General features: G+C 36.2%; 1 protein-coding gene across 6 annotated transcripts in view; it reads right to left on the reverse strand.

Moving 5' to 3' along the window:
* Positions 1–25,253, reverse strand: part of PDE4D (phosphodiesterase 4D) — an 849,054-nt gene that overhangs the window by 6,581 nt on the left and 817,220 nt on the right. For all 6 annotated transcript variants that reach the window (XM_036278944.1, XM_036278943.1, XM_036278945.1 and 3 more), the window contains 6 exons: positions 14,442–14,535; positions 12,634–12,806; positions 12,011–12,109; positions 10,657–10,821; positions 8,719–8,818; positions 1,381–1,535 (listed from right to left, as the gene is read on the reverse strand). In XM_036278944.1, coding sequence (XP_036134837.1) covers positions 1,381–1,535; positions 8,719–8,818; positions 10,657–10,821; positions 12,011–12,109; positions 12,634–12,806; positions 14,442–14,535 — 786 coding nt within the window. The remainder of the gene's footprint in view (positions 1–1,380; positions 1,536–8,718; positions 8,819–10,656; positions 10,822–12,010; positions 12,110–12,633; positions 12,807–14,441; positions 14,536–25,253) is intronic.

The following is a 25,253-nucleotide window of genomic DNA, read 5'->3' on the forward strand; positions in this document are numbered from 1 at the left end:
ACATGAGGCACTGATAACCTCTTTTATAATGGAACAAAATGTTATATGCATGATTAAGACATCATCACATATTTTTTCTATTCCTTGGACTAGGAAGTGGTTAGTGAAAGATAATGAACTGATTCAAGATTGCTCACTGAGTACTTCAGAAAAAGAATATTCTGGGCAACTTTCTGCTTATCCTTTGCTTTGTATATACAAAGCTTAACAGAATAAACTTTTTTTTCACATATTAAACATTTTATTTATTTTATTAATTTATTTTTGTTACACATTTCTCTTTTTCCCATCATTAACATCCAATTCCCGATCTGCTCCCCCCCCCCCAGCATTGTTGTCTATGTTCATTGGTTATGCATACATTTATATAAGTTCTTTGGTTTATCTCTTCCTTCTTCCCCCTCACCCTCTTCTGAAGTTTGTCAGTCTGTAACCTACTACTGTATCTCTGGGTCTGTTTTGTTCTTCAGCTTATTTTGTTCATTACATTCCATAAATAAGTGAGATCATGTGGTATTTGTCTTTCCCTGATTGGCTCATTTCACTTAGCAAAACAGACTCCAGGTCCCTCCATGTCATCTCAAAGGATAAGTGATCTTTCTTATAGCTGCATAGTGTTCCATTGTGTATATGCACCACAGCTTATTTATCTACTCATCTACTGATGAACACTTGGGCTGTTTCCAGATCTTAGCGACTGTAAATAGTGCTGCTATGAACATAGGGGTACATATATTCCAGAATAAACTTTTTGATAACCAGAGATTTTCCTGTGTCTCATAATCACTGTGAATAATGTGCAGAGAGAAAATATTAAAATCATGGATATTTTCTAAATGGCATTCTGATGGAGTTTTCCCCTCCACTTTTTGAGTGGAAAGAATTCGAGCTATGGCCAACACCTTCTGCTCTTGTTAGTCATCTTTCTCTGCCAGTCACCAGACCAAAGGAGTTCAGAAAATAAAATTGGAATAATGAAGGTAAGCTGTCATTATTCTTTAAAAAATTTTTTTTAATTGACTGATTTTAGAGAGAGTGAGAAAGAGAGAGCGAAACATCACTTTGTTGTTCTGTTTATTTATGCATTCATTGGTTGATTCTTGTATATGCCCTGACTGGGGATCAAACCCGCAACCTTGGTGTATCTCGACAATGCTCTAACCAACTGAGCTACCTGTCATTATTTTTAACTTCAAACAGGTAGAAGTAGAAAACCTATTACAGAACATCATTGCTGGAAGCAGAGAAAGCTTCTCAAACAAAGGACAATAAGTTTTGAAATACACAGTTCCTTTCATCTAATAATACTAATTCTTCTTTAAAAAAAAAAAACAACAATTTGCATCACGGTTTTCTTTTTTGCTTTTGTCAGCTACTTACAATGTCAATGACCATTTTCCTTAATGATTGTCTTTGCTTTTTGGTCAAATTCTGGAAAATGTCACAGTTTTCTTCTTGAAGCAACTTAAAGCCCACGGCCAAATGATGGTTCTCCAAGACAGAAGAATCATTGTACATCAAGGCAAGTTCAGAATCTTAAAAGAAAGATAAGAGATAAGGTGATTAATAAAGCCATTTATTCTAAGTTTATCTTATTCTTCATATTCTGAGATACTTTTGGTTTAGGATTCAATTTCCTCTAAACATCTCTGCTGGCCTTACCATTACATGCCAACACCAAGGAGAGAATGTACTAGTTACTGTAACAGTAGAAAGAGCACTGGAATCTTGGGAGTGAATTCTAATGAGACTGACATGTGACAAGTCATTTCACCCTGTAGGCCTCAGCTTTCTCTTTTCTCAAGTGCAAGAAGAACTGGAATAGATGAACTTTAACCTCTACTCCAGATCTGCCGTAGGTCGCTCCATAAGCTCAGCAGAATATGACATTATTCTTAACATTTGCAACATGTCCAAAACATAAGGTGTTGTATTCCTGATAACTGTGTATCACCTACCCAACATTTTATATAATGTAAGGATCATGTGACTTAAGATTTTTGTACTCAGAGGGGGTACAAGAACTGTTTGGAACACACAAAAAATATTAGATTTGTTCACGCTGCTCTTACTTATTTTCATCCACAGTATAGCTTTGAAAGTAGAGGCTTTATTCATTTTTCCATTTCCTTTTCCAAGTACCGTGGCAGTGACTATATACATGTATACTGCCCTTTCTACCTGTACACTCACGGCTTCACATAGAGGTGGATGTCAGGCTGCCTACACAACTGCATGGTGAAGAGTCTGCTGCTCTCTCACAACTGGCCTGGACCTGTGTATTTTAGGTGGTGAGAGATCCCGCCTCCTTACTAGTTCCTGTAAATATTTTATAGACCTAGATCTATAAGATAGTCATTAAAAAAATTGACTGATGCTTTAATCTGTTTCCATTTAAATCCTTGTAAAGATTAAAGTGCATGTGTTTGATCTTTTTACTGATTAATGTACAGAAAATATATTTGGAAATATGTATTCTTTTCTAAGAAAGAAATATCCACTACTACTCAATGAATATTTTAAAGGAGCTAGGGAGGGGAAGTGAGGCTCAGACATATTTCTTCTGTGAAACCTATGATTTCATTAGTACCATAGAAAGAGAATTTTCTGCTCCCAACCACAGAAACAAGAGATGTCTAGAGTACCGGGCAGTACATACGTATATTACTGTCTTTCTTTTTTTGGAGGCAGGGGGCGGGTAAAGCAATAGTGTTCCTGTTTAAAAAGTCAGTATCTGGTCAAATTGACTTTTAAATAGTCTATAAAAGCACTAGCAGTGAATATTTATCTACAGACAGTTAAATATATAAAAATAAAAAAATTTAAACAATAAATATCTTAGCACATGATGTTACTGTTTCTATAGTAGTATCATATTAGACAACATATATTGAAAGCAAGGCATAATGTTTTCTGAGTGGAGAAATAATGCCTAATCTATTACAGTTATTTTAAGGGAGTAAATGAGTATATAGATAAGGGTATTAACAGAAGAACTGACTCAGGCTTATAAAAACCCAGCTTAATCTATATGCTCTGTGAAGTAAGGTGAAAGAAATGTAGACAATTGAGCCTGCAGAATAGAAGATGAGTTGTTACTTTAAGGAAGAGGCTGATCTGTGGCATGAATGTTGAAACAAAGAATCTGAATTCCACTCAAGGTAAGGATGGCTTTTCACAGAGAGGGTGGTCTAGAAGCCCCCGCCAAGCCTGCCTAGGGAAGCAGTTAGCTCCAGACTTTAACAGGAGTCCAGACGGTCAAGAAAGACCATGAAATGATTCCTTATTAGACAGGTGGGCCTCTACTGCCTTTCCAATCTCTGGGGCTGTTACAAAAAGGTGGTGGTGACTGCTAATTTTTTTGTTTTAATCCTCACTCGAGAATATTTTTTTAAAAAATTTGAGAGGAAGGGAGTGAGAGAGGGAGGAGGAGGGAGGGGGAGAGGGAGAAAGGGAAAAAGGAGGGGCGGGGGGGGGGGGAGAAGCATCAATCAGTTGCCTCCTGTACTCACCCTGACTGGGGATCAAACTTGCAAGCTAGGTATATGCCCTGACTGGGAACTGAACCCTCAGCCTTTTGGTGTACGGAATGGTGCTCCAACTGAGCCACCCCGCTGGGGCATGACTGCTGATTTTTAAATGAATGCATGTTAGCATTCAGGCAACCCTACACTTCTTTAGGACTGAAGATGTGTGGTCACATCTAAAGGGGAGGTAAGATTCTATAGTTCTTGAGTAGATTTCCCCCAAAGGTGGCAATTCGGCAGTTCTATGTAGATTCCTTGAAGGTTCAGGAATAATCAGAAAGTTGCCTTCATACTTTGCTATAAGGTAAAGTAGCACAGAGGGAGAGAGAGGCTAGTTTATGCAACATTTTTGTTGAAATCCTCTTATTTTTCCAAGGCACAGTATGAGTCACCTCTTCCATGAAGCCTTTCTTGATTACCACAGGCAGAATTGCTCACTTTCTTCTGTGATTTCCTAACTACTTTGTGCTACTCATTTGGCATTTATCACATTTCACCTTATTGGTCATTATAACTGTACAAGTCTTAATAATCCCCATGAATGACATCCTAATCGACTTAGAGACTAAAAACCCTATAGAAAATTAAAAGCTATTAATATGATATGTTAGTTATCTGGTTTCTCCGGGACACTTCTGAACAGAACATTCTTCCATGAAATGGGGAAGGGAAGTGGTGATTTCAACTTAATATCCAGTTGCCAAGGACAAAGGATTAAATTCCTGGTTCATTCACTCCCTGTGCCCTCAACCTGCGCCAAGTGATGTCATACATTCCTTCACTTTTCTAGCAGAAGGCAAACTCTGTCTTGTTCCCATGTACTCCTAGTGCCTGGAACAATGTCTGGCACAAAGTACACCCTCAATAATTTTTTTGGTTGAATAAAATAATGATCTATGCAACTATTTCTGTATAATCATATTTGATATTACTTTGAAATGGTTAAGTTTATACAGAAAAATAATAGTATATATGGTACACAAATATAACTATGGAAAACTTATTTTAAAATGAGACTAGAGAAATAAAAACGTGTATACTGATAGCTAACTCTGGCTCCACCTTAATGCAGTGAAATGCCTCTGCTCGTAGAATCAAAAGCCATATGCTTTGGCCCTGGCCAGTTTAGCTCAGCGGTTAGAGTGTTGGCCTGAGGACCAATGAGTCATGGGTTCAATTCCGGTCAAGGGCACGTATCTTGGTTGCAGTTCATCCCCAACCAATGTGAGAGGCAACCAATGTGTCCCTCTCACGTCGATGTTTCTCTCTCTCTCCATCCCTCCCATTCTATCTGAAGATAAATATCCTTGGGTGAGGATTAAAAAAAAAAATCTATATGCTTTGAACACATGGCTCATGTAAGTAAATCTTTCTCCACAAAACTTAGCATCTTTGCTGGAAACAAAATTTACTCGTTTCCAGGTCAAATTAAATGCTACATTGATTCTGTACTTTTGACACTGCTTTATTGTTTCAGAAATAATGCTCTGAAGTAAAATGCTTTTGTTATGATAAATACCCTCCAGCATGTTATACCCAAAAGTTTATGATGCTACTTACATTTTATAGATTTATTTACATAAACTTCTACAGTTTTCCACCTGGAATTTCAACTTCTTTAAATCCTATTCATAGTCTCTCATATCCCTACATCATTTATAAGAGCTTAACCTACACTGCCAGGTAGAAACAATCTGTTCTTAAAACTTCCAGCATGTTTATAATGAGTGTTCATATTATTAGTATCAAATAATTTGGTGCCTAAAACAAACACAGTGGAACAGTTCATGGAAACTGTCATCACAGCTAAGAAGCAGAGGAATGTACTGAGGCTAGAATCAGCCAGGGAGCTCCAGTACCTCTCTACCATGCAAGCCATGCAACCTCATGGCACCTTTGTAGCCTCCTTAAAATAGGACAGGTGGGCTCTGGCCGGTTTGGCTCGGTGGTTAGAGCATCGGCCTGTGGTCCAGAGAGACCCAGGTTCAGTTCCCCCTAAGAGCATGTACCTCGATTTGGGTCGTGCGGGTGGCGGCCACTCGATGTGTCCCTTTCACATTGATGTTTCTCTCTCCCTCCAACTCTATCTGAACCAAAAATGAAAAAATGTCCTCTGGTGAGGATTAAAAAAATAAATTAAAAATAGGACAGGTGGACTCCTAACTATGGGTTTAAAATTTTGATGATTAAAATCTTTAGCATTCTTTATGATAGGAAACATAGATTAAACCTTTGGCATTGGACAAGTTGGCAGCACCAGCTCTAAGGTGCTAAGAGTGTGCTAGTCTGAGCTGCTGATGCTCAATTAATTCATAAAAGAAAGAGAAAACATACATTTAATGTCTATAAAAAAAACAAAACAAAACCAGTTTACGCCTGGCTGGGTGGCTCAGTGGACTGAGCGTCATCCCATGGACTGACAGGTTCTGCTTCCATTCCCAGCCAGGGCATCTGCCCGGGTTGCAGGCTTGATCCCTAGGGGAGAAATGTTTCTCTCTCTCTCTCCCTTCCCTTCTCTCTAAAAAAATCAATAAAAAAATATTTAAAAAAAAGTTTACCACAAACTAAAAATAATCTTATAATTTTGACAGCATATTTCACAAAGCTATTTATTATAAATTTATCAGTTATTAGGGGGACTCCTTTATAGCAATCTATGAAGTTAAAACTTATTTGTGTTACACTTGCTACTAAGCCTCTTCTGTGTCTTGAAATAAAATGCTTGCTGGCATGATCCCTAGGCAAAAGCTAACTAAGGCAGTAATTCTCATAATGCCCTGTGGCTCTGATCAACCCTGAGATACTTTCATGTACCAGGTGATGATGCTGATTCATTCTCTCAGGAATAACACAGCCTTTTCACACACCCCACCTTCAAGGAAACATCAGCGATCCAAAGCTGCTCTGGGAACTGTTCACCTCCCAGTGTTGCTGAGGTCCCACAGAAAAGAGATTATCACAACATCACCGAGTAACAAAATACTTACAAAAGCAGGATTCGCTCTTTCACCTCAAGCAAGTCATCAGCAAAATGACCTTACAAAGACACCCTTGGCCATTGTCACTGTATTTAAAATTCTCCCCTAAATTTCTCCAGTATCTATCTCAGTGGGCATCAGAACTCTGGAGAGCATCAGATTCATTTGTGAACCGAGGAGCTGCTAGCCTCAATTCCAGACTCCGCGGTCCTCTGAGGCTCACCAGAGTCCTCCAGTGCCAGCCTCACCCATTTGCCTTTGAGAGTCCACAATAAAGAATAATAAAGCTAGTTCTCATTTTTAAAAATATATGAGTATTTGGAGACAGTGACTTTATTACCAGTTGTTTTATTTTTTTCCTCTAATATATTTTTAGTTCTAATGTTACAATAAGGGAACATACAATATTATATATAATCGGATGCAAGAAAACACACCAGTCTGAATTTTGGGTGTTATTAATTTAAATAAAAATGTATACTTTTCTTATTTTTTTAACCCTCACCCGAGGATATTTTTCTATTTATCTTCAGATAGAGTGGGAGGGAGTGAGAGAGAGAGAAACATCGACGTGAAAGGGACACATCAACTGGTTGCCTCCCACATGACCCTGACCAGGGCCGGGGATGAACTACAACTGAGGTACATGCCCTTGACTGGAACCGAACCCATGATTCTTTGGTCCGCAGGCCCATACTCTAACTGCTGAGCCAAACTGGCCAAGGCAAATTTATACCTTTCTTAAAGGTAAAAATTAAATTATAACGACATTGTTATAAATTTGTTAAAAATCTCTAAAATAAGGAACATATCAAGACATGCATAACAATCAAAATAAATCAGGCCAGGCTAAGGAAAAATATCAGTGTATACTGCATTATATGACCTCTCGGTTCTCAGAAAGGACAGTCAATCCTAACCACTGATACAATGTAAATTCATGAGCTGCATCTAATGTTATTACTACTTATGTGTTAATATTTAGCTATACTTTGATGGTCCTGAAGGCACTTTAGTATAGGCTCTTATAAGGAAGCTGGAATATGAAATGTTATCCTATCTAATCGTGCATTAAATAAGTTCATAAACCAAACTTCTAAAATGTATTTGACACACATTTTAGGAAATCCACGACTTTCCCAATCTTCCTGTATATGAATGAGTCACTAAAGTACATTTTGTTATAGGGTAGTCCAGAGGCTATTGAAAGATACAAAAATAGATCTAAATATTCTAAATATCTGAGTTAAATCTCTCAAAGCAAAGCTTCATTTAAAACCTCCCAGCAAAGGATAGGAGATGAAAGTTGAATGCATGGAGACTGCTAGAGCTAGACTGCTATAGGGCATGAGAAATCTCATGGCCAAAAAAAAAAAAAAAGTCATATTCTTAACAGATAAGATAAAAAAATTTTTTAACAACTTTGCATTTATTATTTTGTATGTAAAAGTAAATTTACAATATTAATCTACTATGGTAGAGGGGGTTTAATTTTAGGACATTTAAATCACTTACCAATTAATTTAAGTAACAAAGGAACAGAAAAACCTAGAATATCTAGCTGCAGCACTACCTACATATTCTCTACAGAGGCTTTCTGTGTCAGAGACGCCCCATACGGAACAGTCTCTACCGCCCCTTGTATTTCCAAAAACAGTGACGACTTCTTATTTGATGAAATGTCACCCACCAATGAGAAAAAAATTAAAGGTTAAAAAAGAACTAAGTTAAAAGAGAAGTTCCTGTTGCCCTCTTAGGAGAGTTAAACAGGAAAGAGTAGGGCTGGGTGTGGTGGAGGGGAAAGTAGTAGGTATAGCCTCTGAAGAGGACGAAATGGCAACGTACACCAAGTGAGGAAGGTTTCACATTAATTCTATAATTTTTCTTTTTTTAAAAATATAAAACATAGGGGCAATACAAGTACCTAAATTTTCCTGCCAACTTTTACTTGGATTATCCTTGTGTACTAACATGGCAACATATTATTTCTACAGAAGTACTAGAATTCATGTGTTTCAAATAGCATACGTCTCACAGGATACAACAATAATTTTCAGAATTAAATTACATTAAGACACACTCTCATTAAAATGCATATTTACACAACCCCAAAGAACTTTATGGCTCTGGAAACCCCCAAGTATATAGAGACCCACATTCTAAAGTGTACAAAGAAAAAATATCTCCTGCAAAAATAAATGAACACTACTTACTTGTATTGATCAGAAACTGATTTGACACACCAGGATGATCTACATCATGTATTGCACTAGCAAAAATTGCTGCAAGAATCTCCAAATCTGTAAACACAGCCTGGAAAATCAGACAATATAGATAGCATCACTATTCTATAAGGTTTAAACAAATGGAAAATTACTTCCCAGAATTTTATGGAAAACAAAGTGAAGTTTCAAAATATATTATCTTAATGTGTTGGGAAGAGTCCTTTAGATAATGAGTTACTCATGAGCTTCGTAAGTGTAATCTTGGAAGAAAATATTTTACCTAATATTACTGTAACTTATGATAAAAACTTTTCCATTTGCTATATATTTTTCAGTATGACAAAAAATTATTATTTTTAATCCTCACCTGAGGATATTTTCCCATTATCTTCAGATAGAGTGGGGGTGGGGGGAGGGAGGAAGAGAGAGAGAGAGAGAGAGAGAGAGAGGTGAGAGAGACATCAATTGGTTGCCTCCTGTATGACACCAACCAGGCCAGGGGACCAAACCACAATGGAGGCATGTGTCCTTGACCAAACTGAACCTGTGACTCTTTGGTCCATGGGCCAATGCTCAGGGCTGAAATTGTTTTTTAAAGAAAATAATGAACAGTTATTTTTTGTTTGTTTGTTTTTGTTAATCCTTACCCAAGGATACTTTCCCATTGATATTTTAGATAGAGTGAAATAAGAAGGGAGGGAGGGAAAAAGAGAGAGAAACATCAATGTGAGAGAGACACACTGATTGGTTGCCTTCTGCATTACCCTGAGTCGGGCTGGGGCTCGAACCTGCAACCCAGGATGGGCCCCTGACCAGGAATCGAACCCATGACCTGTCAGTCCAAGGGCCAATGCTCTAACAGTTATTTTTTTTCATTCAAATGAGCGTTTTTCAACTTCAGCAGAATTCACATTTTGGGCCAGATAATCTTTGTTATGAAAGGCAGTCTGTGTACTGAAGGATTTTTAGCAGAATCACTGGCCTTTACCCATGAGATGTCAGGAGTATGTACCCCCAGTTGTGACGGCCAAAAATGTCTCTACATATTGTCAAATGCCTCTGGGGGGTGAGAGCAGAGGAAAAAGAAGGAATCACTCCCAGTTAAGGACCACTCACTCAAATGATGAGGTATTAACATAGTTTTATAATGAAAACAATCTGAACTACAAAAGAAATATTAGCAGCCCTGGTTGGTTTGGCTCAGCGGTTAGAGCATCGGCCTGTGGTCCAGAGAGACCCAGGTTCGGTTCCCGCTAAGGGCATGTACCTCGGTTACAGTTTGTCCCTGGCCCTGGTAGGGTTGTGCGGGTGGCAACCACTCGATGTATCCCTTTCATGTCGATGTTTCTCTCTCTCTTCCTCCCATTCTATCTGAACAAAATATGGAAAAATGTCCTCGGGTGAGGATTAAAAAAAAAAAAAGAAATATTAGCAAAAAAAGAATCTTTCTCCAAATGATTAAGGAAATCAAATTTCTTAAACAAACATTTCATGAAACAAGTCCTTAGGATTTGGTAAAATTAAAGTGTTTCCTTCTAATCAATTCTATAAAACATATCAATGTATTGCTTATATTTTAAAAGAATCATCCTTTGAACTATAAAAATGCAAAAGCCATGAGATTAAATTCCAGAAAAACAAACTGAAATGAAATAAGCCAGACAGATGTGCTTTAAGGAATGTCCATTAGCTCATTTCAAGGAAGCAATGTCATAAACGGACAAATCCCTAAATCTCTAATCAACTGTCACAGACAAAATCATCAAAGACTGTTTATTTACCACCACAACATCTTTTCCTTTATAACTCAATATACTTTTGATGAAGCTCATTATTTTCTGCCCTGCATACCATTTAGTATAAAAATTTAAGAGACCTTTATGAATGGCAAGTTAGTGTTCTCAAAGTTTTGGAAACCAGATTTACCTCCAAAGCAGGTGTAGATAACAGCACATGCGTTGACTGGACCACGTCTGCAGCATGAATATTGTTGTGGTACGCCACATCTGCGTGGTAATGGTCTTCCAGGGTCATAAGGTATGTAATTAAAGTGTCTACTGGAATTTTGAATGTTTTTAATAAATCCCGTTCCTGTAGGAAAAGAAATCCTCGTAACATTTTGTCCTTACATAAAAAGATTTTCCACAGAGTGTTAACAAAACAAGAAGAAAAAAAATCACACCCAGAAATAGAAATAACACTCTCACAATGTCCAGTGAGGAAAATGGAAATCACTGGGATGATCCAGGGTCGTGAAGGATAATACCAAGGTTGAGTTGTCCTTCTGAAGCCCAGTAGTGCTTGACCCAAGATGTATGGTGTGAGGAATGAGCTGCCAGGTATAAAAGTGTCTGTGTCCCAAGATCATGAAGTCAGCCTCCGTCTAGCACCACTGACTCAGCTACTAGATCACACCAGGTGAAAGCAACATCCTTTCTAGGGCTGGCATCTGCCGTTCCAGTCCCAGGGTATCTACAGCCTCAACTACTCATTTACAATCCTAACCCTGTGCTGGGACAAAAGCAGCTCAAGAGTGAGAAACTGATATGAAGAGAGTAATACACAAAACATCCTAAGATCAGTCAGCAGAGGGACGGATTCTTTTTTTTTTTTATAATTAGTACTCTATTTTCTATGCGAGTCAGGGTCATGTGGATGACTAAACTATTATGTTAATGAATCGCTCCAATTTTCCAACATCATATCTTGTCCTTAAATGGGAAAAAAAAGGAACGATATTGGTTTATTTGAGTTTTGTCCACACTTGGACCTTCTTGCATTCTTTTTTTTATCTTTATTGTTGAAAGTATTACAGAAAGTATTTTCCCCCCATTGACCCTCTCCTCCCCATTCTCACCCCCCTCCTGCCTTCCCCACATTATTGTCTGTGTCCATTGGTTGTGCATGTATGCATATAACTTTTTGGTTTACCTCTACCCATGCCCCGACCCCTCATCACCCTTCCTGCTGAAGTTTATCAGTCTGTTCCCCACTTCCATGTCTCTGGATCTATTTTGATCATCAGCTTATTTTGTTCATTATATTCCATAAATAAGTGAGATCATGTGGTACTTGTCTTTCTCTGATTGGCTTATTTCACTTAGCATAATACTCTCCAGGTCCCTCCATGTCATCTCAATGAGGCAAATAAGAAAAAAGTACAAAATATGCAGAAGGGTGAGTAGTAAAGAAGGTAAAATGCATGTACAATTCTCAGAGTAGACACTGAGTTTCAGAATGAAGAAAAAGAAAGAAAGGTGATAGAACTCAACCGCATTACCTGAAAGATGGTGTGCATGATAACAGTCAGAGGCCGGTTGCCAGACAGCTCTGCTATTCTAAAAACATGAAGACCCCATTTGTTCACATCTTCTAGTTCCTGGGGTTAAAGAAAGACAGAACATTTAGAAGCAGAGGTAGAACATGAAACAATGAACATATTCATTAAAAAATTACTGACTTAATGAAAAAATTGTTAGATTAAAAAAAAGTGATTCATTTTCAATGTAACAGATCCATCATGTAAGTACAGGCAAACTTTAGGCAAATTAACTTAAACGTTCTAAAAACTGAATAGTATTGCTTAACCTCGTGCCTTTGACAATACAACATATTTTCAATATAAATTTCAAAGCATTTCTTCAATAGATAAAATGCATTCACAAAAACTTGAACTATTCTCCTAAAACTGGAAGATATAATACATTTCTAACTTGTTAAGGTTAAACAATCAAATGTAGAAACAAAAAAGGAAAGGACACACATCCCAAACTACCTGTGTAAATCCACATATTAGTAAAACCCAAATAATTTAGAAAGAGCTTTACTAAAAGAGAAGGAATCAAAATTCATTAAAAGGCATTGTTGCATATTTATGATCACAATCCTTGAAATTTTTCTTACCTTGGCAAGGACATCTTCTTGTTCAGTTTTAACCCCAAACCTCGGGATGCTTGAATTAGTCAAACTGGAGCTGTGCATCAATTTCTTAACCCCACTGATCTGAGACATTGGCCTTTTCTTTTTCTCCTTTTCCTTCTGAGTTGGAGAAGGAATTTCCACTTCATGTTGCTTATCTTAAAAATAGAGAAAATAGTCTATATTTACTATTAATTCTACCTGGGCTTTTAAAAAAAAACAAAACATATATAACTAAACAGGTTTTAATTTATCATTATATATTCCAGGAAATATTTCCAAGTTAAGCTCCTTTTAGAGGAACTGAATATTTACAACTTGATGTGGACTTAATTTGGTACCCCAAATTCAGCAAATAAATCCCACTGCAAAATAATTGACACCAAATATGTTTAGTGGTTACATCTTTGCTAGAATACCCTAATACATTCTTTTGAAACACTTATCATGATAGTAGACTTGGAAAAAGCAAAACACATTGGTTATTTCCACTGTTCAACTCCATTCCTATCTGAAATTCTCTTAGTGGCTTCAAAACTGCTCTTGTCAAGTAAGGACTCCAGTTTCAATACTGCGTGGAAATGGGGGAAACTTCCTGCACAAATATAAAAGCAACAGGGTAAAAACCTGAGAGCTTACTGAAATGGATTACACTGTGGGAGTATAAGCCGCTTATCTGAATGACTTCGATTGTTCTTGCTGTTTCACATTTTCTATACTATAGTGAGCTAGGCGTTATGATGTAACAAGTTTTTATGGGAAGCACAGAGACTCTCCAATGTTATCTGATAAGTGAGTATCAGATTTACAAAAGCTACTATTTTTCAAATAAAAGAAACAAGATGTATCAGTACATTCATCCCCTATTTTAAGGGATTGAGCTCATCTAACTCATCCTTGTACATACTGTGTTCAATAAATGTCTGTTTAATAAATGTGCTAGTAAGATATTAAGCAACTTTGTTTTTGCATTTAAATATATTTTTATTGATATTTTAGACAGAGAGGAAGGGAGAAGGAGAGAAAGATAGAAACACCGATGAGAGAGAAACATCGATGGGGCTGTCTCCTACACACCCCATACTGGGGATTGAGCCCACAACCTGGGCATGTGCCCTGAGTAGAAATTGAACTGACAACCTCTCGGTGCATGGGACGATGCTCAGTCCACTGAGTCACACCATCTGGGTAGCAATTTTGTTTTTCAAGTAAAGTCAACTCAGGACTATGTTCAAGTTGTTGACTTCCACTTACTGCATTTTTTCTTTCTTTCTGGGAATGGGCGATGGGAGTGATGTCCCAGTATACTACACTCTCAGCCATTGTTATCAGCAAACTTTTCTTTAGCAATCATATTCTATCTTCCTCAACAGTTTATCAGGCATGGTGTCCATTAGACTACCAACACACTGAGGGCAGAAACCATTTCTAATTTATCATTTAATACCTAGTGCTCAGCAATGGCTGGTACTTAAAAAGAATTTGTTGAATGCATATATAGATCTCTCTAAAAAATACTTTTCACAGTTTAGTACATTGGAAAGACTAGCAAGATATAACTTTAATTCAGAAATCCCTAAAGTCCAGAATAAAACTAAAAGATAAAAAATGTACTTTGTCACTTTAGGTTCTAAAACTTAGGGGCTTAGAGGCTCAAATTATTAATATAATGAGTGAAAACAAATGAATTTGATTTTGATTTCCAAAATAAGTTGGTGCCCTAATCCTCCTGCCAAAACAAACAAATAACTCAAAATAAAATTTAAAAACTGCACTTAAATTGTTATTCTCACCTAAGAATGTGTTTGATATATACTCCGACACTTGATTTCCGGACCGACTCATTTCAGAGAGATGAGTGAGCTCCCGATTCAGCATCCTTTTAAACTGAAAAACAAAAAGATAAAATAAAATAATAGAAGATGAAAATTTAAGTGAAAGAACATAAGCATATGTAAAGATACTGAAAATACGCCCAAAGAAGTTTTACATTGTCCTGACACTTCAGATCAGTGCTTTACAACAGAACTTTCTGCAGTGATAGTAAAATTCTGTAATATGTGCTGTCCATTGCAGGACCACTAGCCACATGTGGCCATTAAGCACTTATAGTGTGGCTAGAGCAAAAGAGGAGCTGAGTTTTGAATTTTATTTAATTTTAATTTAAAGAGTGATATGTGGCTACGGGCTACCATATTGGACAGAACAGATTTAAACACTCAGGACGTGAAGGGGAGGAAAGGATATTAAAAAAATAAGGTGTTAGTAATTATTAGAGAAAAAAAATCCTAATTTATAGGCACATAACAGGCTGCCACACAATAGAGTATGTATGTTTTTCTTTTAATCAATTTGTCATGAGAGGAAATGAATATGTATACGGGTCAGAGGTTAAAATATAGTCTTATACTCCAAAATAAAACCAAACAGATTTGAGTATTCTTGCAGAATTACAGAGAAAGAAAATATTTAAAAACATATTTATAATGTTTGCTTTTTAACGTTTTTCCCCCTAAGTAGGGAGTATAAAATGTATTGGTTTTCAGCATCCAGAGAATTTACCAGTCCATTTCCCTAAGTCACATTAATGCAAAACAGGCCAATTTTCAATACTCTACTTCATTACTTCACAATTTTTTTTTACTGAAGCCATGGTGCCTATTTTATCCAAAGAAACCCTGGAATTTACCTACTACTACCACCACATAGCATTCAAGACCAGAATTCTCAGAAATGTTATACTTTCTCATCCATCAACTGCTTCTTTTTTTTTTTTTTATCCTCACTCGAGGACATTTTTCCAATTTTTGTACAGATAGAGTGGGAGGGAGAGAGAGGGGGAGAGGGTGGGAGAGAGAGAGAGAGAGAGAGAGAGAGAGAGAGAGAGAGAGAGAGAGAAACATCGACGCGAAAGGGACACATCGAGTGGCTGCCACCCGCACGACCAACCAGGGCTGGGGACAAACTGCAACCGAGGTACGTGCCCTTAGCGGGAACCGAACCCAGGTCTCTCCGGACCGCAGGCCAACGCTCTAACCGCTGAGCCAAACCAGCCAGGGCCATCAACTGCTTCTTAATGTCTTTCACTCCCAAAATTGCCCAGTTAGGCCTTTTAAGGTACCTTAATATTTCTCTTAACATTAAGGAAAAAATATATGTTTTTCTATATATAGAGTATACTATTAGATACTTGATCCAAAAAAGTCACATTTTATTTTAATATATAGTTGCCTTTAAAATTTTGAATTTCACCATAAATTGACATTTAAGTCTAGGGGAAAGACAGTGGTGTTCAAAATGTAATTCTAACTCAGTTTATTAAGTCAGTTTATTAAAAAATTTAAAAATCTCACTTTTCTGATAATTCATACCAAGATGATCTAAGTCAAGATAACTGGGCAAATTACTTCCAAAGTCAATCTTACTGTCCATCTAGATTAGGTATAAGAATTTATCACCACAATGCACTGAGGAAGATCAATAAAAAATTTCAAAAGACTACTGGATACAAGAAATGCTTATTAGCATTATCCTGCAGCCAAAACCAAAGAACTGGCCATACTAATACAAATTTTCTGGTTGTTAATTTTACAGGCATAGGGAGTTTATTCTCAAACTCAGAAATACAAAGGTCACTATCTTTGTTCATGCAATTTTTATAGTTGTCTCTGATCAAAAAATGCACATGATGTACAAATCTAGAAAGCTACATAGAAAAAAAATAGAAATCATGTATAGCCCCAGTGCTCAGCTATAACCATGCATAATTAGCTATATTCCCTTTTATGCATTTTTTAACATTTGTATAGATGTATATTATTATTATTTTTAATTTTATTTTGTTAATCCTCACCTGAGGATATTTTTCCATTGATTTTTAGAGAGAGTGGAAGGGAGGGAGGTAGAGAGACGGAAACATAGATGTGAGAGACACACATTGACTGGTTGCCTCCCACACATCCCCAACCGGGGCCAGGGATGGAACCTGCAACTCAGGTACGTGCTCTTGACCAGAACTGAACCTGTGACACTTTGGTCCTTGGGCCGATGCTCTCACCACTAAGCCAAACCTGCCAGGTCTGGATGTATATTTTTAAAATTGGCATCAGCAGTATATAAAACATGAACTGCTGCTAATTTTCACTTAGAATTATATATTATGATTGACTGGGGAAAAAGTAAATTTTGGGGCCTTCTAAGAACACTTATGCCCTGGCTGGTGGCTCAGTTGCTTAGCGTATCATCCAGATATGCCAAGGTTTCAGGTTTCATCTCCCGTCAGGGCACATACAGGAAGCAACCAAAGAATACATAAGTAAGTGGACCAATAAATTGACATTTATCTTTCTCTCTCAAATCAATTAAAATTTTTTAAAAAATACTGATGAAAACATTTATAACAGTGTTCAAATAATTTTCTGTCCATGTTTTATAAAGTTATATTTTCTTGAGTAAGTTACCGCCAATCAATTAATTAAAGAAGCTAATAGAAAGTGTCCTGTATTTAGCCTGGCACACAACAGGTGCTCAACATTATTTGAGCTCTTCTACATCCCTGGGCTTTTTATAGTGATGGATGATTTTTATCATTGCAGGACAAACAAATATAAGATCTGCATATAGTTATTATGCACTCCAAAATACATGTCTAAATATCTAGCTTCCCTACTCATTTTCATAAATAATTTAGGATATTATTCATATAGGAAATGGTCACCATGCTTCAAAAATATAACGATAACACCATGCACAAGGCCCAAAGGTGAGTAAATCCTTGCTTAACAAATAAAATTTACTTTCAGAAAAAAATATTTTTAAATTTATTTTATTTCCATCATTTATCCCCCTACACCTTCTTTCACTTCCACCCCCACCCCCGCAATCCCCACACTGTTGTCCATGTCCATGAGTTCTCTCTTTTTTTTTTTTGCTTAATCACTCCATACCCCCCTCCTCCACCAGATCTGTCTGTCTGCTCTCTATTTGTGAACCTGTCTCTACTTTGCTTGGTAGTTCACTCTGTTCATTAAATTCCTCATATAAGTGAAATCATATGGTACTTGTCTTTCTCTGACTGACTTATTTCACTTAGTGTAATGTTCTCCAGGTTCATCCATGCTGTTGCAAAGGGTAACATTTTCTTCCTTTTAACGGCCGAGTAATATTCCATTGTGTAAATGTATCACAGAAAAATATCTTTAGGTAAAACATGTTCAAAAGAGTCTGCTAAACCCTTTAAACATACATTTAATTAAATATCTCTGTGACCTAAAATTGTGCATGCTATGAGCTAACAGTTGCTATGAAGAACTGTCTGGTCATGACAGTCTTTTATAAGATGGGGGAACAGGCAAGGCTTTCAGCTACTCCTGGCCTCTCCACAGTCTCTATAGGAACCACACTGTCCACCTGACCTTCATGCATTTCTCTCAGTGTAACTCTATGCAACCTTGCTGGGGGGCGGGCACTGAAAAGTTAGATGGATACCCAGCTTTCTATAGAACTACCTTCCAACTTGTAAGCAATGAGGTATGAGGAATATGTTGCCATATGCTAAAGCACAAAAACTGCATGGTACTTGCAGATTCCCTACACAAATTGTTGAATTTATCTGGAAGAATACAAAGAATGAATTATAATTTTCCTGGCAGTTTGCTTATATAAATTATCAAAATAGCCAATTAGTACACATAACCAAAGCAAAAAATGACAGTGAAAAGTAATCTATTGTACAGACTGATAAATTACAGATTGCACATTCCACTGATTATTTTTGCATCATATATATTCTCAGACTACTCTTCCACCTTTGTTCAAAATTCAAAAACATGGGGTAGAGAAAGTCCTTCAGTGCACACTTATCTCCCTACCAAGGCTAGTGAGGTGCTCCAAAGAAGTCAACATTTCCTTTTAACATAATCAGAAGAAACATTTTAAGCAGTCCCCTTTCTTCCCAAGGGAAAGAGGAGGGGAGACCTCCCAAAGATAATCTTTAGAGTCAATTATGTTATAGCATAAAGGCATTTTTCTGAAAGGAATTAAAATCACCTCCCTTTTTTGTTACTGATATAAAACTTTGAGTCCAGGGAAGCTAAAATAATAACCATAAATATTATCATCAGTGCTTTCTCAACTGATAGCTGATACTGCAATCTGGTTTTGGAGTGTATAGCTGAACATAAAAAACAATAAACCACTCAACAGTCATTTTTAAATGTAAGTGAAATTTCTCTCATTTTAAGATTGCTACATATTATTTATTAGAATAACTATATAAACTTACTATGGGGTGAAATGATTAGAAAAGGTAAATAAAAGGTACTTTCTTAGAAAACTGTTATTTACAGATTTAAAAGAGATGACATATAGAACTGCTTTTCAAAAAAACTGAAAAATGTAGAATAATTTAATAGAGATTTTAGATATTTTTAAAAGCGACCTCTCCATATTTTGTGCTGAGTTATTCTGATTGTTTTTATCTAAATAGTCTGAAATAATATACAGAATCATTGTTGTAGCAAAGAAAAAAGATTTCAGGGTTAATGCTTTCAGATCCTTTGTTCTCATTGTGCAGAGGGTCTGTGAGCAGCACAAAGGAAAGTGAAATGCAGTTGAATTGAATACTGTATTTTGCTTTTTAAACTCCAGTTCCCCAATTTATATTCTACGTTTAAGACTGTTGAGGAAGAAAAATGAAATAATTAAAAATTTTAAGTATTCTTAAATTTAATCCTTTTATTTCTACATTCATGTCAATGTGCTACTGGGTACGTTATATACTCTCCTAGTATATAATTAAGAAGTTGGTAAAGGTTAAACATTAAGAAAATGCCTGTTTTGCCCTCATAATATTCTGTTAAAAATCATTTAAATATGCTATCCCGATACACTATTAGTTTAATAGGTTGCATTAAAAGCTAAAATAAATATTGTACTGGCTGTACAACAATAAACCCTTTAGCATATATAAGACTAAATATATTTATATGTGTCCTTAAGGACAAATATTTTCCCTTCTTATATTATATTATTTTTAGCAATATAATATCAAATATATAAAGTTGTCCAGCAAAAATTTTCTCAAAAAGATACTAAAATTCTGTACTGAAATTCTTAGAGGTATTGTTCATAATCATAACACATATGTGAAGCCCTTAAAAATGTATCAAATATGAATTATCTAAAAGCTAAGAGATAATTTCTAGGAGGATTGTGAGGGTTTTCTTTATTACTCTTTATACTTTTCTGTATTAAAAAAAAATTAAGCCAAAAAGTGGCTAGCAAAATTTAAAAGAAAATCTGCATTTAAAAAAAATACTAAAAATCTGGACCATCTGTAGATTAAAAGGGAGGTGGGGAATCATAACTATGTGGATAATGAAAACTGAAATAAGTTTTCTTAGAATGCAGGTAAATCTCACAGCAAAGAGAAAATTTTCCTTTAAAAAGAAACAAAGAAAATAAAAAAATTTTCAGTCTCAGTTCTTAATGAAAGAGGATTCTTAAAAACAATATATTGTGATATACTCAAATATTCAAGAATAAATTTCAATCTCTGAAGTGATGCTTCATTTAGGACTGAAAAAGGTTTTTCTATTTCCTGCTTCTATTACAGAGATCACCAGGCTATCATGACCAGGGGGCATGCAAGAAGCCTGCAAGGAGGAACACAATTTTATTCAATTCAGTATATTAATTCATTTCTTGAGATTAACAGAAGTAGCAGTATCATATAAACATAAATGTCTTCAAGTTTTACAAGAAGATAATCAAATTTTCATTTTAATAGAGATCTCTTAAAAACTCAAGTAATGTCAATTTTTAATGTCATCTAAAGCTTTACATCCAAAGGTGAAAAAACACTTCATCAGGTTACACTAGTGTAAATTTTTAGAAAGAGCCACAAGTTAATTTTTATAAACCTTTAAGTGCTACAAATGAACTGGAACCCATATACACCAGTATAAGTAATTTTGATCAATAATTTAATTCTAATGGATTTATTTAATTACCTTGATATTTACAAGCATAACTCAAATCCACACAACATGACAAATAGAAGAACCACTGCACATTAAAAATCTATTTTAACATACAAACTATAACTATTAGAAGTTACACAATTTCTCCTTATCTTGATCACTAAAAACATATATTTCTAGTGTATTCAGGTAAAGAAAAAAGCAAAAGATTGCTTAGAAAGCTTAACTCTATTGTAATATATTAAAACTATCACTTATACAATCAGAGTAACCAGGAGTTTACAAAGGCTAAATAAACCTTACCTTTATGTAGCCCCAGGACACTGACAGTAAATAGTTTGCTTCAGGCATTTTTGATTGATTATATAGAGACAGTAAGTTCTAAAATATGAATATCTTCAAAACCTTGATAGTTTAACAATCTCCACAAGCCTTGGAGTGTGTGGGTTTTTAAAGATTATTGGGAATTAAGTGTATGTAAGAAAGCCTTGCATTTAGATCCCATACGACATCCAGCTGTCTTCCCATTGAACACATGCCACTTGTAAAACTCCAGAATGGAACAGAATTCAGTGACTATTCTGAATAAAGAAAATTCATGTGATAAAGAAATATCTAAAGATCTAAGGGTCTGCATCTTTTTCTCCCTGAGCTCCAGAGATTAATGAATAATGTATGCCAATGTGCTTAGCTGCAAGAAAGACAAGTTCTGTCAAAAGCTACCAAATAAGGAACTGCGGGGAAGGTGGGAAGAGTGACAAGAAACCCCTCCCATAAAACCCCAACTATGCACCAATTGCACTCCATCCCTGGATCTATCAGGTCAGGAGGCGTGGACTAGGCCCAGGGTGCTCTGTGATTGGCTGGCAAGGACAAACCTCTGAGAAGGGGATTTTCCTCCTCCTCATCTCTGGTAAATGCCCTTTAAAAATGGTATCCCTACAGCAAAGGCTGCCTATGAGAAGATGAATGGGATTTTCCTCTCACAGTGATGAAAAACAACCATGAAACACCTGAAAACTCATAGTTCATTCTTAAATGAGACTACTAATCCTTGTGGAGTCATTTCTATGAATTTTAATATTCTCTGACTTCTCTTTAAAATAGAAGCTGCTCTGAAAATGGCAATCAGGCATTTTAATTGCTTCTCTTAATTACAAAACAAAACAAGTGGCTTCCCTGGTGACAAAGATATAAACAAAGTTCTTCCTCCATCCAACATAAAAGTATAGTGTAATTATAAAAAAATACAGTTATGTCCAGAATCCACAAATGGAAGTGATATTTCATTTCCTCACTGGTGTGGCATGGCTGTCTTGACCTCCTTTTATATGTTGGGTAGCCTTGCTTAGACGTTTATATGACTAATTTGCAAGGAAGAGGAGATTTTAAAACATCTTAAAAGAATTTGATGAAAGTTCTGCTAAGAACACAGAACACTGTCATAAGAAATCTTGCAGCTTTCACCTTGGTCTCCTTGAATGTGCCATTAGGATCCCTGAGTTGTCCTGTGAGAAAGTCGGACTATTCTGACACTGCCATGTTATGAGGAAGCCCATGCTAAATTTATGAAGAGACTGCTGGGAGAGTGACAGAGAGTGACAGAGAGAGTGACAGAGAGAGAGAGAGAGAGAGAGAGAGAGAGAATGAACAAGCTTATGTGTAATAAGCAGTTGTAGTCTAGGTTCAAATAATCATACATAAATTTCTCACCTACACGAATGGTTGTTAGCAAATGGGGTAATCCTCCAATGTAAGGACTACCCCATGTATTCCAGGACATCTAGTCTCCCTGGCTTCCATCCATAAAATTCCAGGAGTACTTCCCAATAAGTGTACCCTGAAATTTGAATGTTCCCCCAGGGTTAAGGATCAGTTTTAGTTGCTTCGATTGCCTTGAACTGTGACTCCTAAATCAGGGTGGCAGATGCTTGAGGCAAGAAAGATAGGTTATTCTCTCTTTGTATTTCTCAAAGTAGTGAACCACAGGCATAAAGAGATTCAATTGCAAATCCCTAATCTTCTGCAGTAAGGGAGATGATGATGATAACAAGAAATCTTTTTATAAAGCTCTGACACAATTAAAATTTATTTCATTTTCCCCACTATGAGAGACAGACTAGAAGCTCCTTCCCATTACCATGGTAGTAGCAGCCTGCAAAAGTCTAGACAACACAGAAGAGAAATGTGGATGGGGCCAGAGAGATACAACTCTTACTCTCAGACTTGGCTTCTGAACATTCTAATGAGGACACTGTAACAGGCATGTTAGAACATTTATTAAGCACTTATTATGCACCAGGAGCTTTATATACCCTATTTCTAATATTTGCAAAATCCAGGTAAGATAGGTATTATCACCATTTTAAGGTGAAAAAACAAGCACTCTTAAATATTCGATATTGTGACAGAACTGAAAGGCAAATCCAGGCTTCTTTCAGTCTTTGCTCTTCATGGTGTAATGAATAGCTCGTCATACAATTAAGCAGATGCAAACTCTATGATAAATGGTATGAATTTAAGAGTGGACTCATTTATCCTTAATCCTGTGCTGACTTCACAGTGTCCTGAATTAAAGAACCAGTGCTACTATCACTGTGGTCAGATCTCTGGATAGGGTGGATCTTACTAACTTCAGTCAGGAAGCTGGTACCCAGTCATAGGCAGCTTCACCTGAAAGTGAGGCCTACTATGTATGGGAGGTTATGTGAGCAAGACACAGATGCCCTTAGCAAGGTAGAGCTCACATTTCCTGTCTGGTGATCTGCTGCTCTCATACAAATGTATGCAGGTACTGAAATGGGGGGGTGGGGGGGATGTCCTTCAGCATTTAGTTCTCTTTTCATGTCTTTCTCTAATAACACTCCCCAGAATCTCTGATGTCACCCCTCTTTTATTCCTCATTTTCACTGATACTGCAAGCAATCACCAATCTTTCTAGACTATTTTAAGATATTTAAATTTCTGCTGGTGGAGTCGAATCATTGATATATTAACACGTGCTGGTATCACTGACTTTGTAATAGAGGTCAAGAGAGATAAGACAAATTTTTGAATAGGGGAAAAAGAACCAAACCAAACTATGAGGAAATTGAGGCTCAGAAGGTAAAGTGTCTTGCCCAGGGTCTCAAAGCCAAGCAGCAGAGTGGATATGAACTGAGGCTGTCTGGCTTCAAAATACTTTAAATTGCCAAAAAGTATTTCTGGCATTAATCTACATTTAGCCTAGAACCTATGAACAATATGTCGATTAACATAATAAATTCTAACCTATACAAGATATTACTGTACCTGAAATATTTAAGAAATATTATTTTAAATAAGTGTATTAACTCTTAGATTTCTCCAACCTAAGAGATCTTCCTGGTAACAGCATTGTTTTTGGTAGAACTTATACATTTGGAAAATATTTTTTCTATAATCAATCTACATTTATTTTATACTCTTCTACTTAAGACCAAAGTTCTGATAGTTATTATTAATCAAGAAGCAAATCTATATAAAGTGGGCTCTCACACATCCAATACTGTTCAGCTTGACACATGCAAATCTAATTGCTAAATGCTCCTTGAAGAATTCTGAGGCAAGGTTAAACTTCAGATATTAAATATAATAACTAGAGCATACCAGTGTCTTTAAAAATCACTGTTTTTTCTATGTCAACTGCCTTAAAAGTAGTTTTAAAGGCAGACAGTAATCAAGAATTAATTTATAACCTATATTTTGAATAACATAATTTAAATATATTTTTACATTATAAAAGCTATACTTTCTATGATGAATGCCAATTGTACAAAAACAACCTTAACTCAAGTAAACCCACTAAATCTGTTTGTGTTTACTGCCCTCTAGTGAGAATGGATCTGAATGCAATTTAAGGAACAGCTTTGCCCTGAAGAATCATTTCAGAAAACAAAACAACATATCTTACAAATACTATATAGGTCTGAAATTAAGAGAAACTCCAGGCTGACTTTAGTCATTTGTAATTAAGGAAATAAAAATTAAAACCAAAATATGATGCCACTACATAGTTAATAGAATGGCTAACATAAAAAATGAAACTCTCATACATTACTGGAGAGAATGCAAAATGGTATAGTGACTTTCTAAAAACAGTTTGGCACTTTCTTATAAAGTTAAAAAGTACACTGACCACATGATGCAAAATCCCACCCCTAGTTATTTACCTAAGAGAAATGAAAACAGATATTCATACAAAAACCTCTATACAAATATTTATAGCAATTCTATTCATATCAGCTGAAACCTGAAAATAGCCCAGGTATCAACTGGTGAATGAATAAACAAATTGTGATACATCCATAAAATGAACTAGAAAGCAATGAAAAGAAAAAAATTACTAAGATATGCAACATGTCATTGGATGAATCTCAAAAGCAATATGCAAAGGTAAAAAAAGCCATTTACAAAAGGCTATAGAGCCCTGGCCAGTTTGGCTCAGTGGCTGGAGCACTGGCCTGCGGACCAGAGAGTCCCGGGTTTGGTTCCCGCTAGGGGCACGTACCAAAAACAAAAACAAAACAAAACAAAACAAAAAGGCTATAGATATACTGTATGATTTCATTCATATGACATTCTGGAAAGGCAAAACAGCGGAAC

Source organism: Molossus molossus, unplaced genomic scaffold (genome assembly GCF_014108415.1).
Source record: "Molossus molossus isolate mMolMol1 unplaced genomic scaffold, mMolMol1.p scaffold_m16_p_3, whole genome shotgun sequence".
NCBI lineage: Eukaryota > Metazoa > Chordata > Mammalia > Chiroptera > Molossidae > Molossus > Molossus molossus.